Raw genomic sequence first — 19,593 nt, forward strand, 5'->3', positions numbered from 1 at the left:
TGACAATCGCACTGAAAACTGACATGAACATCGCACCGCATAAAGTAAACCCTGCTGCTTGCCAGTAGCATGGCTAAATGTGAATAAAAACACTTGCCTGGAACTGCATGTCACGGGCGTTGGGCGATATGATTTGCATATCCCTGCTTAATCTTGTTGTCCCAGCTGTGACATATGAGCGGATAACAAAACAATTCTACTTAAGGGCCTATGTCATGTGATGCCTGTGATGATGAATAAGTTAAGTATGCTTCTCATTTTGAGATGCTTCTGAGATCATTCAGCATTTACTGACCTGCAGCTGACTACCTTCTGACTTGCATTTGACTTGCTTCATGCACTTCTAATGGGAGTGAACAGTTCTGAACAGAAAACCCCTTTTAACACATGTCCTAAAGCTGGTTATGCACAAAGGATCACACAAGGGGTTGACTGTTCAGAAATTAACAATCTGTTTTTTCATTCACCCAACATGCATACTCACTATTGAGTGTCTGCTGGGCAATCTATCCTATGAGGCAGGACTAGGTAGTTCCATGATATTTTGTCATTAGAAGAAATTAACAGAGCAAACATTTTAACCTGATAGATTCTTTGTGACACCAAAACTTGTCTCCATATGCTTGCCATTAACATTAATAGTGATCTATAAATGGAGTTTTTATTGTATGATTTCATTGTAAAGATCTGCATTGTACAAGGCATCTATGGACAATTTGGACAATTTAACACCCATTCATGAAATAATTTGTAGCTTTTGAAGCCATATGTGTTTATGCATACAGGTCTGCAGTGTTCCTAACCCTACATCAAAAACAAAGCAAGGAAACTGAAAAGACTATCCGCAGATTACAGACTCTAGCACACAGAACGAGAAATTCATAAATCACACCACATCCAGAACAACTTTAAGGGCTCATGTACACTGCAGCTGATTAACTCACGTTTAGGAGCTGATCAGCATTTTTTTCAGCAGCCCCTGAACTCACCCTAATGTTTTTCTATGTGGCCACGTGCACATCTTTGTTTACAGTCATTTACAGGCATTTGAGTTTGCAGTTTGCAGAAAACTTGCGTTCAGAAGTTGATTTTATCAACATTTCAAACACAAAACGCTTGTAAACGCTTGTAAATACGGCAAGGCGTTCGACATTTTTTTTTACTCTTCCAGTTTCCGATGCTGTCTAGAGCCTTTTTTCATCATGAAAAATGCATGCAAAGCGTTTTTAAGGTACTCAGATGGACAAAAGACTGAACACAGGATGTTCCTACCAAGCTTGTCACACATTATAATGACCAATTCACACCTCAGACCTCTCCCACCCTTGGAAACAAAAGATATGTTAATAACCATTTACACCTCAAATTCCTCATGAAGACCCCCTGCCAGGTGACCTTAATGACTCACTCCACCAGACACCTATCCCACCCTTGGAAACAAAAGAGATGTTAATGAGTAACTCACACCTAAGCTAATCTCAACACATACTGCTGTCTCTGCTTCTACTCTCTGTATTTCTCTGAAACAGTCTGAAATAGTTAATAATTTACCACCTTTCAGTGCATTCTGGGCATTTGAGAGGTTCTCCTGTGCTTATCTTTAAAAAACGCTTCTAAACGCAAACGCACATAAACACGCATAAAAATGATTCTGGATTTGTGTCCTTAGTAGAAAGCTCAATGCAGTTAGACATTAGAAATGTTTTAATGATTACTAACAGTGCTATTTGTTTTATCCAAACATTTTACATGCCATTTTAATTAGTTTATATTAACTGAAAGCTTAAAATGACATTAGCATCATCAAAAAGTGCAAAAAAAATATTTTCTTTGTAGGTTTGATAACCTTGAAATCTGGCATTTTGCAGTCTTTAAAATACACACATCAAGAAGACAGACTAATTCTGTCCTCCAAGTACCCTTGACACAAATTCTATCTCATTTTTACAACTTGTGTTCCATTACAAGTTAATCTTCTCTTTGTAGTTATAAAGACTGTAGTAGATTTGCTGTGTTCACCAAACAGTTCAGCAATATGTAAATTCCAATAAGTAGCTTATCGAAGGTCCTCTCTTAAGTTTCTATTCATTGCAATCTGTGGGAATGTGATAGTCTCGTTATATAATATTAGAAGAGCTTACTAAATAAAATGTAAAGGGGTCTGACATTAAAACCTTAGCAATGGCTTTGGTATCTAAAGGGGAAAAACATATCTTCACTGTATATTGCTAAAACAGGTTTTCAAAGCTTACAAAGTTATAAATAAAAGTGCTGTCCTAGAAGAGCACATTAAATAAAAAATCATTGTTAAACAATACCAGAAAAACCATATAGATTATGGCACTGATTTTGTATATTGTATCTTACTTGTCAAGTAAAAAGCCTTAATAAATGTTTGGGGGTTTTTTGCTTTTGTTTTTTTTTTAGATACTATGTCATCTTTACCCATGATTCCTAGACACATGCCCCAGATAATTTTTTCATAGCTCCATCTGGAATGTTACTCAATTAGAGGACATACCAACTTTCACCCCAAGCCTGTACAGACAAGCCAATAGCTATGCACAAATAAAGAGGTACAAGAAAGAAGAAGTGGTAGGTGAGACCATGTGCTGTGCTTTATTTTAACTGCAGTTGAAATAGTTGGGCAAAGAAACCAGTATATGAACATCGTCTTGCACTGCAGAGCAGATTTTGCGAAACCAGATTACAAGTAGTCTGTCACTCTAAATACATGCTGTACATTGCATACTGAGTAGACAATTCAAAATAGTTGTAACACTGTGTAAAATCTACATAAAACAGAATGCAATGTATAGCAAATCTCCTAAACCCATATTTTATTCACAATAGCAAAAGCTTGATAAAAGAAGAGGGGATGCTACACCGTGGTAAAAGTGGCTCTGTTCCAACATTTTTGAGACGTGTCGCTGCCATCAATTTAAAAATTACCTTTTTTTTTTTTTTTTAAATGGTACATTTTCTCAGTTTAAACATTTGATATGTTTTCTATCTTCTACCCTGAATAAAATAAAGTTTATGAGATTTGCAAATCATTGCTTTCTGTTTTAATGTAGATTTTACACAACATCTCAACTTTTTTGGAATCAGGGTTGTACATTTAGAGTCTGGTTTCATAGCACAGTGCTATGCATTAAGTATGCATGATATATTTAATAAAATGTATGCAAAATAGTAATATATTATATTTTATGCAATACATCCGTACATGCTTTAATTAATGTTATGTCTTTACTACCAATGCACATTTCATGCTATACCTTTCAGTTATTCCGTAAAAAAAGCATATACAGTCAGGTCCATAAATATTGGGACATCGACACAATTCTAACATTTTTGGCTCTATACACCACCACAATGGATTTGAAATGAAACAAACAAGATGTGTTTTAACTGCATGCTGTCAGCTTTAATTTGAGGGTATTTACATCCAAATCAGGTGAACGGTGTAGGAATTACAACAGTTTGCATATGTGCCTCCCACTTGATAAGAGACCAAAAGTAATGGGACAGAATAATAATCATAAATCGAACTTTCACTTTTTAATACTTGGTTGCAAATCCTTTGCAGTCAATTACAGCCTGAAGTCTGGAATGCATAGACATCACCAGATGCTGGGTTTCATCCCTGGTGATGCTCTGCCAGGCCTCTACTGCAACTGTGTTCAGTTCCTGCTTGTTCTTGGGGCATTTTCCCTTCAGTTTTGTCTTCAGCAAGTGAAATGCATGCTCAATCGGATTCAGGTCAGGTGATTGACTTGGCCATTGCATAACATTCCACTTCTTTCCCTTAAAAAACTCTTTGGTTGCTTTTGCAGTATGCTTTGGGTCATTGTCCATCTGCACTGTGAAGCGGCGTCCAATGAGTTCTGAAGCATTTGGCTGAATATGAGCAGATAATATTGCCCGAAACACTTCAGAATTCATCCTGTTGCTTTTGTCAGCAGTCACATCATCAATAAATACAAGAGAACCAGTTCCATTGGCAGCCATACATGCCCACGCCATGACACTACCACCAGCATGCTTCACTGATGAGGTGGTATGCTTAGGATCATGAGCAGTTCCTTTCCTTCTCCATACTCTTCTCTTCCCATCACTCTGGTACAAGTTGATCTTGGTCTCATCTGTCCATAGGATGTTGTTCCAGAACTGTGAAGGCTTTTTTTAGATGTTGTTTGGCAAACTCTAATCTGGCCTTCCTGTTTTTGAGGCTCACCAATGGTTTCCATCTTGTGGTGAACCCTCTGTATTCACTCTGGTGAAGTCTTCTCTTGATTGTTGACTTTGACACAAATGCACCTACCTCCTGGAGAGTGTTCTTGATCTGGCCAACTGTTGTGAAGGGTGTTTTCTTCACCAGGGAAAGAATTCTTCGGTCATCCACCGCAGTTGTTGTCCATGGTCTTCCGGGTCTTTTGGTGTTGCTGAGCTCACCGGTGCGTTCCTTCTTTTTAAGAATGTTCCAAACAGTTGTTTTGGCCACGCCTAATATTTTTGCTATCTCTCTGATGGGTTTGTTTTGTTTTTTCAGCCTAATGATGGCTTGCTTCACTGATAGTGACAGCTCTTTGGATCTCATCTTGAGAGTTGACAGCAACAGATTCCAAATGCAAATAGCACACTTGAAATGAACTCTGGACCTTTTATCTGCTCATTGTAATTGGGTTAATGAGGGAATAACACACACCTGCCCACGGCACAGCTGAGAAGCCAATTGTCCCATTACTTTTGGTCCCTTAACAAGTGGGAGACACATATGCAAACCATTGTAATTCCTACACTGTTCACCTGATTTGGATGTAAATACCCTCAAATTAAATCTGACAGTCTGCAGTTAAAACACATCTTGTTTGTTTCATTTCAAATCCATTGTGGTGGTGTATAGAGCCAAAAATGTTAGAATTGTGTCGATGTCCCAATATTTATGGACCTGACTGTATATACTGCACATAAGTCAACAATTTTGATTGAGAATCCCACCATATGTTGACCCGTATCGTAAAAAAGTGTTGATAAATTGTTAAAACACAGTTGAAATATATATACATGAACCACTTTACTTGCCAAGAATATCTCATTTTGTTTAGCTGTTTGTTAATCTAGATATCTGGTTCATTTGTGTTTACTGCAGTTAAAACAATACAGCTTGGCCAAGACTGTGATTGCATAGTCATGGAAGGCTCAATTTTTAGATAAGCACTGTACAATGCATTCGCCTGACTGGCTTACAGTGCTGCCCGTTTTTATCCTAGTTTGCCTGCAGGGGATTGAAAGAATAGTTCAAAACAGGTTGAAGAGCTATTGAAAATTCTTTCAATTATCTCACTGGATAAACACTTAACTGGATTAAAAAGAGGTCTTTATACCTCCCTAAAATTTAACAGGCCATAACATATGTTATGGACCTAAATTCCATACTAACATAAGGGTATAAATATGACCTATGATTACACAAATATACATAACTAAGTCAGCTTTTTATGAAATAAAATGTAAACTATTTGCAATAGGAAATGAGACACGTTACGAAACAGATTGCCCATCACATAAAGGTATTTAAGAGAAAGTGACCTGGATAGCTGCCAAGTTCTTCTGCTCCTGTGATGGTGCCTCGTGGACAAAGCGTAACCAATTTGAATGACGTGGATTTGTGGCATCTAAAATATACAGAACTTCTCCTTTATTTCCTCGAACCTGAAAAAGACATAATTTGAATACAGAATGTTTTCTAGAAAAATAGGAACTGAAAACCATGTAAGAAAGTAACTGCTTATGTATATTAATACTGGACTTTTCTAAAGCATGTAATATATAACTTGCCATCCTTTATAATAGAAAAATTAATTTTGATTGTTTTGTCTATGTATAAATCTGTCCTGCGCTGATATATAAGAACTTTTCAATTGATTCTTTTTGTCACATATTTTTAGAGAATCTATTCCACACTATATTGGATATCATCAATTATTTTCTATTTCAATAGTTTTATTACCTTTCAAAAAATTACTGTCATTAGAAAATGTAATAAAAAATGTACAAATAACAAAATATCATGTAGTCGAGGAACAAGCCAAAGGTCCATAACGAGTGGTAGTGGAGATAAGGACAGCTGCAGTTATGCAAAGCAGCAAGATATCGGCTGGAGCGAGAACAATAATCTGGCAAACTGAAAGTGCAAAGGCATTGCTTAAAAGGAGGTTCATGGGAGGAGCAAGGAATTCAAGGTTCAGATTTTCTTGTTAATCTTGGGAGATGAACAATCTCCTAGGGTTCCCAGGAATTTTCTTCTGGCCCATATCCTTACCATTGAAACAGATACTAAAATTTGTTCCTAAAGGTCCTTAGAATCAAGAATTTTCACAACTACAAATTCTTCTTCACATTGCACCTCAACAGGCACACTAACCGTTTAACCCAGCAATGGGCAAACTACGGCCCGCGGGCCGTATACGGCCCGGCGGACCTTTTAATCCGGCCCGCGGAGCTAGGCTCCTCTCACAGTCCGCCCTGAAGACCGGTGTAGCATGAAAATCTGTCTCCTATGAGGATCTGTCCCCCTCGATGTATCTGCGCATGTGCCGGAGATCGCCGATCGGCTGCTAATGCCTGAAACTGGCACATGCGCAGATACGTCGAGGGGGACAGATCCTCATAGGAGACAGATTTTCATGCTACACCGGAACGGCGCGGGACACGGTGAGAGGAACGCGCGGAGCAAAGGTAAGTGATCTGACACAGGGGGGACTTGGGGACTTAATATGGGGGATGAATTAATATGGGGAATGAATTACTATATGGGGGATGAATTACTATATGGGGGGTGAATTACTATGGGGGATGAATTACTATATGGGGGATGAATTACTATATGGGGGATGAATTACTATAGGGGGGATGAATTACTATAGGGGGGATGAATTACTATATGGGGGATGAATTACTATATGGGGGATGAATTACTATATGGGGGATGAATTACTATAGGGGGGATGAATTACTATGGGGGATGAATTACTATGGGGGATAAATTACTATATCGGGGATTAATTACTATGCTTACTATGGGGGAATATTACTATACTTACTATGGATGACACATACACATAATTCATCTACTCTTGGTCCGGCCCCCGGGTCCAATATATGAACCCATTGCGGCCCTCAAGTCAAAAAGTTTGCCCACCCCTGGTTTAACCCCTTCACGCCTAAGGGTAAAACAAATCTTAAAGCCTAAACACAATTTTGCAACATTGACATGTGTTAATAAAAGTGTACATATCATCACAATTACTTTGTACATCCAAGTGAATTATTCCTTGTTTTTTTTCAGGACAAATTGGGCTTTCATTTGGTGGTAAATGGTAATGGATATCTCCTGATCAAAGGAAAACTGGAACAAAAAAGTAAAAAAAATCATTTTTTTAAAATTTAGCTGTGTGTTTCTTGTTACTACCATAACCTACCACCAAAGAACAACCCAAAATAAATTTTCCAGCTCGCAATCGTAGTGATACCATATATGTGTATGTTATTTGTTGTTTGTAGTACAGCTCAGAAACAATAGTGTGCATTTTGTTTTTTTGGGGGTTTTTTTTTTACCTAAAACATACTGACACTGATACCAATTTAAAAAAAAACATCCTGACCTTTGACACTGACCTTTTGACCTTGACCTTTGACCCTGACCTTAACCCAAACGCTTACCCTGACACTGAACTAGATCAAACTTTGATGTATATGTTTTTTCTTTATTTTTTGGCAACAGTGCCAGTACTAGTGCCGTTCTATCTTCAAGTGTACTGGCGAGCACCAGCGGCTTAGTACATCCTGGTCTTATACATACCAGCACTGCAGTATCACTTGGTGACGTGGCGAGTCCCAAGTGAACTACAAGCTGGTATGGTGGATAGCACAAGTAGTCTCCTACAGCCACAATGAATTCACATACAGGCCCAGAGAGCCCCTAGTATCCATCTGGATGTTCTTGCAAATCCTGATTGGCAGCCCACAAATTCTGAAGCACCCGTACTACCCCCATTCACTGCCCAACCCAGAATTCAGGTGGAAACAGCAAATTTAACTACTCCCCTTGATTTTTTGGAGCCGTTTTTCATGGAAGATCTGTATGCAATGATTGTGGATCAAAGCAATTTATATACACAACAGTTCATCGCCGCCAACCCAAATTCAAACCTTGCCCGGCCATTTGCATGGAAACCTATTATGGTTTTCAAATGTAACTTTTTTTTGGGCCTAACCCTCAACATAGGGATTACTAAAAAAAATTAATTGCGTTTGTATTGGTCCACAGACCCGATTCATCATATGCCAGTGTTCTCTGCTGCCATGGCCAAGCAGAGATATGAGAGTATAATGTGTTTTATGCATTTCAACGACAATACATTCTGTTGTCCTCGGGGTGACTCTGAATTTGACCGGCTCTACAAAATTCAGCCCCTCGTAAATCACCTTAACCAAAAATTTGCAGATGTCTATACTCCCCAGCAAAACATCTGCATTGATGAGTCCCTCGTTCATTTTTCTGGCAGCCTTGCATTCAAACAGTTTCCCCCCAGCAAGCGTGCCAGATATGGGATCAAGATGTATAATACCTGTGATTAGGTAACAAGCTATACAAATAAGTTTCGGATTTACGAGGGAAAAGATGTCACGTGGAGCCCCCGGATGCCCAAACTACATGGGGAGCAGTGGCAAGATAGTTTGGGACTTGCTGTCATCCTTTTTCCATATGGGGTATCACTTATACGTGGACAATTTTTATTCAAGCATGCCACTATTTAGACATTTGTACAATCTTGGAATTGGCGCATGTGACACCGTGCGACCTAATTGCCAGGGCTTCCCCCCAACAGCTTGTAAATACCTGTCTTAAAAAGGGGTGAAAAGCCTGCTGAGAAATGATGAATTAATCGCAGTGAAGTGGAAGGACAAACGGGATGTTTTTGTCCTGTCTTCCATTCACGCAGACACGACCATCCAAATTGTCATGGCAGCTGGTGTTGTTGAGAAGCCCCTCTGTGTCCATAACCTTAACATGGAAGGGGTGGAATTCAACGACCAGATGATGAAGCTGTACTTAGTTTCCCGAAAAGCCAGTCGCTGGTACAAAAAAGTGTCTGTTTATTTATTTCAATTGGCTCTATATAACACTTTTGAGCTTTACAAAGCAACTGGACGTAGTGGATCCTTCCTAAAATTCCAGGAAGAGATCATCACGGCCTTTTTGTATCCAGAAGGTGCTACTGCCCAAACCCCCAATTCAGATGCAGTTAGCTGGCTGAATGAGAGGCATTTTCCTGATGCCATTCTTGGTACCCCAACCCAAAGACACCCCAAAAAAGATGTTGTGTCTGTAGCAGACATGGAAGTAGGAGTAACACCCACTTTTTTTGTCCCTCTTGTTCTGGCCAACCTGGTCTCTGCATCAAGGACTGCTTCCGTTGCTACCACATACTGGTGGACTATTGGTATAGGGTACAGCACGGCACAGTTCAGGGAACACATTTGCACAGGGTCTTGAAAGATGTTTGGTAGTCAGGAAACTGGCATCGCATTTTGAGAGACCCTAATATCTGCTTGTTACAGTTTAAAAAGTTTAAGGAAAAAAAACACAAAAAAGAAAAGTAAAAAAAAAATGTTTAAATTTTAAAAACCAAAAATAGTTCTCATTTCTTTTTGTTGTCGAGTTTCTATTATACTGCTACAGTTTTACTGTTACTGTTTTATTGTTATTGCTTTATTGTTAACCATTGCTGCTTTCTTTGCAGGAATGCCATTCAGCTGCAGCACCGATCTGTTTATTCTGACAGCAACAGGGTCTTGCTCTCAGAATATACGTATGTGTGTGCAGCGCTGTTGAGTGAGATTTTTCAGCCTGTGGGCTGAACAACAAAGATCATTTCATGTATGCCCACCATTAGAAGTGAGTGGCGGTATATTCTAATGGTGGGCATACCATACACTTTTTCTGGCAGAGATTTCGTCTCTTGTATACATAGCATATATACCCAACAAGGACCAGCGATGTACTGGTACATCACTGGACTTTGAGTGGTTATACCAGGAGTGGTTATACCATCCTGGTATCGTTTTTTCAGCCAGAGAACGGCTTTCATGTAAAAGCAATCCGAGTGGCTAACTAGCTTCAGGATTGCTTTTACAAGAAGATGCCCCCCCCCCCATTGCCTTCCATGGCCTTCTCGGGTAGTCCTGTGCCATCGGGGGAACCTGAAAATGCATCCTATGTTTCTGTCAGCTGACCATACAGCTGAATGGAGACCGGAATGGTGCCAATCATCTCTATAGTCTAAGAAATCGGAAGCTGTGAGCATTTTATCACTTCAGCATTTGTAAATTGGGAAAGCATCTAATCACACAAATCTGAACACACAGATCATTGCACGAGGCGTGCACAGTTTTAAAGCATGTCATGTTTGGTATCTATTTACTCGGCATACTATCATCTTTTATATTTTACTAAATAATTGTCCAATATATTGTGTTTTTTTTGCATTAAAAGTAAACATTTTTTTTTTAATTTGCGTTTGAAAAATCGCTGAGCGAGTACTATGTGACCAAAAAAAATTGCAGTACCCACCATTTTATTCCCTAGAAAAAAATTTTCATGTGAACAAAAAGTTTCAGAAAAGGCTTGGTCTTCAGGTAGTTAGAAGAGTGAATGATGTGTGGCATAAACTTCTAATGCTGTGCATAAACTGCCCCAACCCCCCAAAACAACCCCTTTTTGGAAAGTAGACACCCCAAACTATTTGCTGAGAGGCATGTTAAGTCAATAGAAGAATTTATTTTTTTATTACAAGTTTTTGGAAAATGACAAAAAAATTTATTTTTTTACACACAATTGTCACTTAAATGATTTATTGCTCACACATGCCATGAGTATGTGTGGAATTACTCCCCAAAACACATTCTGCTACTTTTCCCGAGTATGGGGGTACCACATGTGACTTTTTGGCAGTCTAGCCAAGTGCAGGACCCCAAAATCCAATAAGCACCTTCAGGCTTTTAAAGGGCTTTATTTCCTCATTACACTTCCTAACTACCTATCACAGTTTCGGAGGCCCTGAAATGCCAGGATAGCACCAAACCTCCCCAAATGACCCCTTTTTGGAAAGTAGACACCAAGGAATTTGATAAGAAGCATGGTGAGTATTTTGCAGATCTCGTTTGTTACCACAAGTTTTTGGAAAATGAAGAAAGAAAACAAAAACATATTTTTTCTTTTCTTTTTTTATATTTCAAAACCTGACATTTCAGGTCCTCCGAAACTGTGATAGGTAGTGAGGAAGTGAAATGAGGAAGTTACGCACCTTCAGTCTTTCAAGTGGTCACTGGATTTCAGGCTCCTGTATGTGGCTAGGCTCCCAAAAAGTCTCACACATGTGGTATCCCCATACTCGGTAGAAGTAGCAGAATGTATTTTCGGATGTAATTCCACATATACCCATGGCTTGTGTGAGCAAGATATAATTTAAATGACAACTCTGTGTAAAAAAAAAAAAAATGTTTTTGTCATCTTCCAAAAACTTGTGGAAAAAAAATAAATCTTCCATGGACTCAATATGCCTCTCAGCAGATAGCTTAGGGTGTCTACTTTCCGAAAAGGGGTCATTTGGGGGTGTTTGTACTATCATGGTATTTTAGCACCTCAAGAAATGTGATAGGCAGTCAGAAACTAAAAGCTGTGTAAATTCCATTATCTATATTCTATACCATAATTTGTAGATGCTATAACTTTCACACAAAATAATCAAAATACACTTATTGGGATTTTTTTTTAACCAAAAACATGTAACAGAATACATTTGGCCTAAATTTATGACGAAATTTGAGTTTTTGGGATATTTTTTATGACAGAAATGAGAAAATAGTTTTTTTTTTAAAAATGTTTTTTTTCCAAAACTTTTTTTGTTGGGATTTTTTTTTACCAAAACCATGTAGCAGAATACATTTTGGCCTAAATTTATGACTAACTTTGAGTTTAATATATATATTTTTTATAGCCGAATGTAAAAAAATATTGTTTTTCTTCAAAATTTTTGGCTTTTTTTTGTTTATAGCGCGAAAAATAAAAAGCGTACAGGAGATCAAATACCACCGAAAGAAAGCTCTATTTGTGTGAAATAAAGGACGTAAATTTTGTTTGGGTACAGCACTGCATGACCGCGCAATTACCAGTTGAAATAGTGCAGCGCCAAATAGCAAAAAGAGGCCTGGTCATTAAGGGGGGTAAATCCTCAGGATGGCAAGTGGTTAATATACACCTATTGGGATTTTCGTTACCAAATACATTTTGGCCTAAATTTATGTCGAAACTTGAGTTTATTGGATATGTTTTATGACAGAAATGAAAAAATATAATTTTTGGTCTGTTTTGCTTATAACACAAAAAAAAACCCAGAGGTGATCAAATACCACCAAAAGAAAGCTCCATTTGTTTAAAAAAAAGGACATACATTTCATTTATGTTCAGTATTGCATGACTGCGCAGTTGTCAGTTAAACTATAGTAGCGCCGTACAGCAAAAAGTGGTGTAAATTCCAATATCTATACCTCCTTTTGTAAGCGCTAAAACTTTTACACAAACCAATTAATATGCAGTTATTGGGATTTTTTTTTACCAAAGACATGTAGCAAAATACATTTTGGCCTAAATTTATGATGAAATTTGAGTTTATAACAGAAATGAGAAAATATAATTTTTTCAAACTTTTCGGTCTTTTCTTGTTAAAAGTGCAAAAAAACCCAGAGGTGATCAAATACCACCTAAAGAAAGATCTATTTGTGTGAAATAAAAGACATACATTTCATGCATGTACAATATTGCATGACCGCGCAATTGTCAGTTAAACTATCGCAGCACCGTACAGCAAAAAGTGGTGTAAATTCCAATATCTATACCACCATTTGTAGACGCTAAAACTTTCACACAAACCAATTAATATGCAGTTATTGGGATTTTTTTTTACCAAAGACATGGAGCAAAATACATTTTGACCTAAATTTATGATTTGAAATCTGAGTTCATTGGATATTTTTTATAACAGAAATGAGAAAATATCGGGGGGGTTTTCAAAATTTGTTAATAGCGCAAAAAAAAAATCCAGAGCTGATCAAATACCACCAAAAGAAAGCTCTATTTGTGTGAAAAAAAGGACATAAATTTCATTGATGTACAGTATTGAGTGACCGCACAATTGTCAGTTAAAGTAGTGCAGCGCTGTATAGCAAAAATTGGCGTAAATTGCATATAATTTGTACCATAATTTGTAGACGCTAGAACTTTCACACAAAGCAATCAATATACACTTATTGGGATTTTTTACCAAAGACATGTAGCAGAATACATTTTGGCCTAAATGTATGGCTGAGTTAACTATACATTTTTTTATAGCTTAAAGTAAAAACTATTGGGTTTTTTTTTCAAATTTTCGGTCTGTTTATAGCGCAAAAAATAAAAAGTACACAGGTGATCAAATACCACTGAAAGAAAGCTCTATTTGTATGAAAAAAGGACATAAATTTCATTTGGGTACAGCACTGCATGACCACGCAATTACCAGCTGAAATAGCAAAAAAGGGCCTGGTCAAGAAGGGGGGTAAATCCTCTGGAGGGCAAGTGGTTAATAGGGCCATGCATATAGCCTCCAGAATGGGCAGAACAGCTCTTCTTAACAATAACAAATCTTCTAATAAGAAAGCTGTTTCTGATATTGTTGGAATAATCCTGTCACTTTTGTGACTTATTTCTCCCGAGAGTTTATTCAGAACGAGAATATAATTTACAAGTATCTTCCCAGTGTATCTGCAGATAAAGATCTTGTCCCAATACTTGCTAATGGATGCAGATTTTCTATTCAGCGAGCTGACACATTGGGAAGTATATTTTCCGCCAGCCTCTTTCAATCTTCTCATCATAAGAACACATGGTTAAACATACAGTACCTGGTTCTGTTGCATGTGGTTTGAAAACCTGCTGCCAGTATAACAAACATTGTAGGAACAACAAAATAGTTGTTTCCCGATCCACTGGCAAACAATATACTATTTGAGACTTCATAAACTGTAGTACCATTTATGTGGTATATGTTATTAAATGTAATGCATGCACACTTCAGTATGTGGGAGATCGAGATCCCTTCGGGCTGGGATCGGGTAGCACTATAATGGTGCTTCCTAAACTAATGACAAGAATGTATCAAATGTTTCTGAGCATTTTAAGTATACACATGCTAGCAATATGAATTAATTGGTGTTCAGTAGTCTAGAAATGGTCAGATCTACACTTGGGGGGTGATATCTACTGCTGACTTCTCAAAAGAGAGGTGTGGTGGATTTTCACCCTACCAGAATTCCTGCTGGATTAAATTCCAGATGGGATGTGGATCTTTATCTAAAATTATTATTTGCTGTATATACAGTATATCATATTTGGAAATTATGATAATTTGTATTTAATTTTTCAATTTGATTTTGATACCATCTTATTCCAGTACACTGAACACTTGCTCTCATATAGGATCCAATTCAGCTATGTTTTTCAAAATACCAGTGTAATGCTGCTTTTTTTTTCTTCCCTTTTTTCAGCTGATTTTCAATTGGGTGATTATAATTGTTTATGTAGGTGGAGTGTATTGTCTATATATCCTACTGCATATTGGATATTGTGCTGTGATTGATCAATGCTATCTGCCGAAATGCATTAGCTCTTTTTATCCTATTAATCACTACGATGTAAGAAATAAAGCAGTTTATATGGATTCAGGAGTTGCCGGCTTTTCTCTTCATTTCCAAGGTGGGGGAAGAATTCTCCCAGAGAAGGGGTTCTCGTGAAAGCAAGGTTTCAGGATACATGAAATATGGGGTGAACTACTCTTAAGTAGTTTTCAGTGAAAACTGACTAGGTTAACTTGAGCTGAAAGCTGGAAAGGTCCCACAATCTTTTGGTCCAGATTTGCAGATGGAACATGTACCTTCAGATTTCTGGTTCATAACCAAACTTTGTCACCCACTAACGTTCCTAAGCCTCCTTCAAAGTCTCTACCAATTTCTCCTGAATCTCCTGTAAAATTGTTCATCTGTTGGTAACAGCAGGAATTGAATTTGAGATAGGGAGATCAGGAATATAAATTGGATAATTAACTGGTGAAAAAAGGACTTTGAGCAGTGGAGCTATGTTTAGAATTGTTATATTCAGAATTGCAAATTCTGCCGTAGGAAGACAGCTTGTGGCTTCACAGCTGGATGCCCACTGCACATAAGCTTGAAGCGCTGTGCTTTGTTAATGACCCAGTAGTCTTCTGGGACCTGTCAAGTGTCCCAGAAGACTACAGGGAGGTAGGGGGAGGACAACTTCCACTTCCGATCGCCTAGGCGATCGCAGCAGAAGTGGGAACGGATACCTGTCAAATTCGGGTACCCGCTCACCAAAGGTGCCATTCTTTAATGGGGAGCAGGGGACAAAGCATTAAAGCAGAACTTCCCATTTTGGTGGAACTCCGCTTTAAATAAAGGAAGATAGTCCAACTACCATGATAGTGGTCATTTCCTTTGAAGAAGGTAAATCGACCACAAAGTCCACAGAAATTAACTCCTGTGGTCATGATGGAGCATGGATTGGTTGGAGTAACCTCATTGGCTGAAACAAATCAGCAGAAGCCAGTGAGTAGGAAGTGGGGGGGCAGGGAAGCCTCGCTCTGTGTGTCTTATGGACACACAGAGGCAGCTCAGCAGCAAGCATGCACAAGTGTCCCCAGGGCAGGCAGCTTGCTTTTGTACACTCAGCAGGGGGGGAGGAGTCAGGAATGCCGTCATGGGACCTGAGAAGAGGAGGATCAGGGCTGCTCTGTGCAAAACTATTGCACAGTGTAAGTAAATATGACTCATTTGTTTGTTTTTTAAAAAAAGCTGAACCTTTAGTCTAACTTCAAGGAAACCTCTGTAATGGCAGCAGTCTGCATTGAACTTGAATGGTACAGGCATATGTGTATTAGCATCATCTCGGGAACATAAGTGTAGCAATTGTTAATGCAGAGCATGCATTTCCTCCTGTTGCCCTTTCACCACACTTTCCAGGTTGGCAAATTTTTCTTGGTACGTAATAGGAAAATCCTGCATCTCTGCTATTTTCTGCCTCAAAGGAGCCACATAATTTGTTCCAGCAGCCTCCTTTTTGACTTAAATAAAGGAGTGCGCTAAAACCACAAACTATTCCTAATTTAGTGTAGAAACATTAGTGCAAAAGATATATATATCTATTCTCAATTAATATAAAAAAATATCAAAATTATGTGCAAAACTATTTTTTAGTGCATAAGTAATTTAAATAATTAAATTTGTGAATATAAAAATTGTCCAATTCTGAATTTCTTCAAATGTCCAAACAAATCCTTTTCAAATTCAGGTGCTCTCAAAGAAATTGTGCCAAAATCCACCACCAAAGTAAGGCTACGTTCACACTAGCATTGTGTGCAGGCGGCAGAGAGGCGTTTGGGAAGCGTTTTTACCGCTTTCCAAACGCCTCTGCCAATTCTGCACATTACAGCACATGGTGCTGTTCTAACGGGAGCGTTTGCGTCGCGTCGCGTTGCGTCGCGGCAAAACGAACGCCTCTGGACGAGTCAGGAGGCTTTGAAGCCTCCTATTCTCGTCTATGGTGCCGCTCCGCAAACGCCCGGCCGGCGTTTGCGGTGCGGTTGCGGGGCGTTTGCGGAGCGGTAACACCACTCAAACTGCATTATAGGCGTTTGTGGGGCGTTATTAACGCTCGGCAAACGCCTAGCAACCGCCGCTAAACCGCGCATGCGGCATTTGCGGAGCGTTTGCCGAGCGTTAAAAAACGCTCCGCAAACGCCGGACCAACGCTTGCCAAACGCTATAGGGGCGTTTGGCAAGCGTTGGCAAAACAGCCTAGTGTGAACGAGCCCTAAAGTTGGGTAACTCACCAGAGCTCCATGCTGATCAATCTCTAGATCAGCAAAAAACGCTTTTTGCTCTGGGAGCAGATGCAATAAATCAACTTCTCAGGTGTGATGATCAATAGCTGCACAATCATCCATAAGGTAGGTATCCACCACTCAATATAATGGTTCCAGGAGCATTATATCACTCTCTCTTTTTATATCTCTCCACCAAGGTCATGTTTGGGAATGAAAGAGAAAATCATGGTGCAGCCAGTTTTTTTATAAAAAATATCCAACATTTTAATAAAGATTTACACTCACAAAAAAGGTGTCTTCAAGGGGCGGCCGCCATTTTTTAAATAAATTCGGGGAAATCCGGTTCAAATGTCCTAGTGAGTGTCTTATACAAATGAGAAGTGCAATGTTTTTGTGCTCCCTTTAAATTCATCAACTGTTTAAATGAGTGCAGATTTTGAACCATTCTTATTGTCTGTGGAAGCGCCAAAACAAAATGTTTGAGTTGGTGATATTTCCACTCATCTAACACACAAAACATTTCTCTTTTGTGTTTCAACTCCTGAAAAGAACACATTTCATCCTTATTCATAATATCTTTCAAACATGCATTCCTATTTCTTATCCACATCCCTGATATATTACCCAAGCCCGGTGAGAACAATGTTGTGCCTACTAGTGGTATTAATGGTGAATTATATTCCTACCCCATCTGTTTATACACTAGATCCCATATCCTCAATATATTTCGTGTTAAAGTGCTAGTATTCTCCACTAACAATCGATAATGTTGTCGGATCCATATAATCTTATCCAATTGAATTTCACTCAGTATTTCTTCAATCATCTCCCAGCCTTTCCCCAGAGAATTATGCGCCCAATCCATTATTCATGATAATATAACTGCAAAATAATATTGCTTTGATATCCGGCATATTTAGACCCCCGTTTATTTTTTCCTTACATAATACCTCCTCCCTTATCCTTGATTTTTTATTTACCCATATGTATCTCATTATTACTTTTTGTAGGGCCCTAATATATACCATCAGTAGATAAATTGGTAACATATGAAATTTACATAGGATTTTTGGCAAAATCACCATCTTAACCAAATGTATTCAGCCAGTCCAGGACAGCATTCCTTTTGGGCTTTTCCTAAACTCCTCCTTAATCTTGTTAACTAGCGGGATATAATTTGAATGGTATATACCCTTCAATGAAAATGTTAACTTCACTCCTAAGTATTTTAATCCCTTATCTCTCCAAATAAAGGAGAACTTTCCCTGTATTGCTTGTTTCTCTGCCTTAGATAGGTTTATATTCAAGATCTCTGACTTTGTAAGGTTGATTTTAAAATTTGATAGTTCTCCGTATTTTCTTAATATTCTCATTATGATTGGTAATGTTATTCTAGGATTTACCACATAAAATAGCAGATCATCTGCATATGCCGCTACTTTATGTTCTATCTCTCCAACCCATATCCCTTTTATAACTGCACTATTTCATATTGTCACTAAGAGGGGCTCTAAAGATAGTATAAACAAGAGGGGTGAGAGTGAACATTCCTGTTTTGTTCCATTATACAATAAAAAAGGTTGAGACAATGTACCAGTTATCTTTACTGCTGCAGAAGGGCATCTGTATAGTTTTTTATCCATTGCATAATTTTTTTCCCTAAACCTAACACCTCTAAGGTACCCAACATAAATCCCCAGTCTACCCAGTCAAACGCTTTTTTGGCATCTACTGACAGGAGTATAACCAGGTTCTTCTCTTTCTTGCCTTTCTGTAGCAGGAACAGTGATCTCAGACCGTTATCTCTTCCTTCTCTCCCTGGTATAAATCCTACCTGATTGGGGTGGACCAGATCTGGCAATAGTTCTTTTATCCTATTGCCAATTACCTTTAAATATAAATTCGTGTCAACGTTCAGCAATGATATTGGTCTATAACCTGCACATTGAGATACATCTTTTCCCTCTTTAGGTATGACTGTAATACGTGCCAGAAGCAACTCCTTCATTTCCACCCCTTCTCCCAATGCGTTCATATAATCGCACATTCTAGGAAATAATTGATCTTTAGATTTCGTATAATATCTTACTGTGTACCCATCCACTCCCGGGCTCTTACCCATTATTGTACTCCTTAATGCTGCTTGTATTCCCTCCTGTGTTATTGGGTTATTTAATATTGTCACTCTTTCTTTTTCTATTCTGGGCAATCCCACTGCTTTAAGAAATGCCTGTTTCTTCATTGTTCTATCTCCCTTTGGGTCACTTTGGTCCCTGTGTTTACCTGCATACAGTAGACTATAATATTCTTGGTATGCACTTGCAATCTTTCTAGTTGGATGCACTATTTCTCCTGATTTGTTCCTCATCTTCTCTATATAGTTTACTGATGGGAGAATGGGGTGGGAAAATGGTGTGGAGGGGGGGGGGGGGGGAGTAGAGTAGTGAAAAAGGGGCACTGCAAATCTCTCTGTTGGTTTCAAATTTACTATACAGATTACACTATCTAGGTGAACCAAGTGGAAAAAGGTTTTAACATTAGGAAATGTGTGATAAAAATGTAGTCAATTTTATGACTTATAGTGTAAAAG

At 38.4% G+C, this 19,593-nt stretch overlaps 1 protein-coding gene across 1 annotated transcript in view; it reads right to left on the reverse strand.

The window, feature by feature from the left end:
• Positions 1-19,593, reverse strand: part of PRDM5 (PR/SET domain 5) — a 235,284-nt gene that overhangs the window by 190,517 nt on the left and 25,174 nt on the right. Inside the window, exon 3 of the mRNA XM_089684314.1 lies at positions 5,596-5,718. Within this exon, the coding sequence (XP_089540440.1) occupies positions 5,596-5,718 (123 nt within the window). The remainder of the gene's footprint in view (positions 1-5,595; positions 5,719-19,593) is intronic.

This window comes from Staurois parvus, unplaced genomic scaffold (assembly GCF_062004578.1).
Source record: "Staurois parvus isolate SC_StPar_1 unplaced genomic scaffold, SC_StPar_1.0 ptg000344l, whole genome shotgun sequence".
NCBI lineage: Eukaryota > Metazoa > Chordata > Amphibia > Anura > Ranidae > Staurois > Staurois parvus.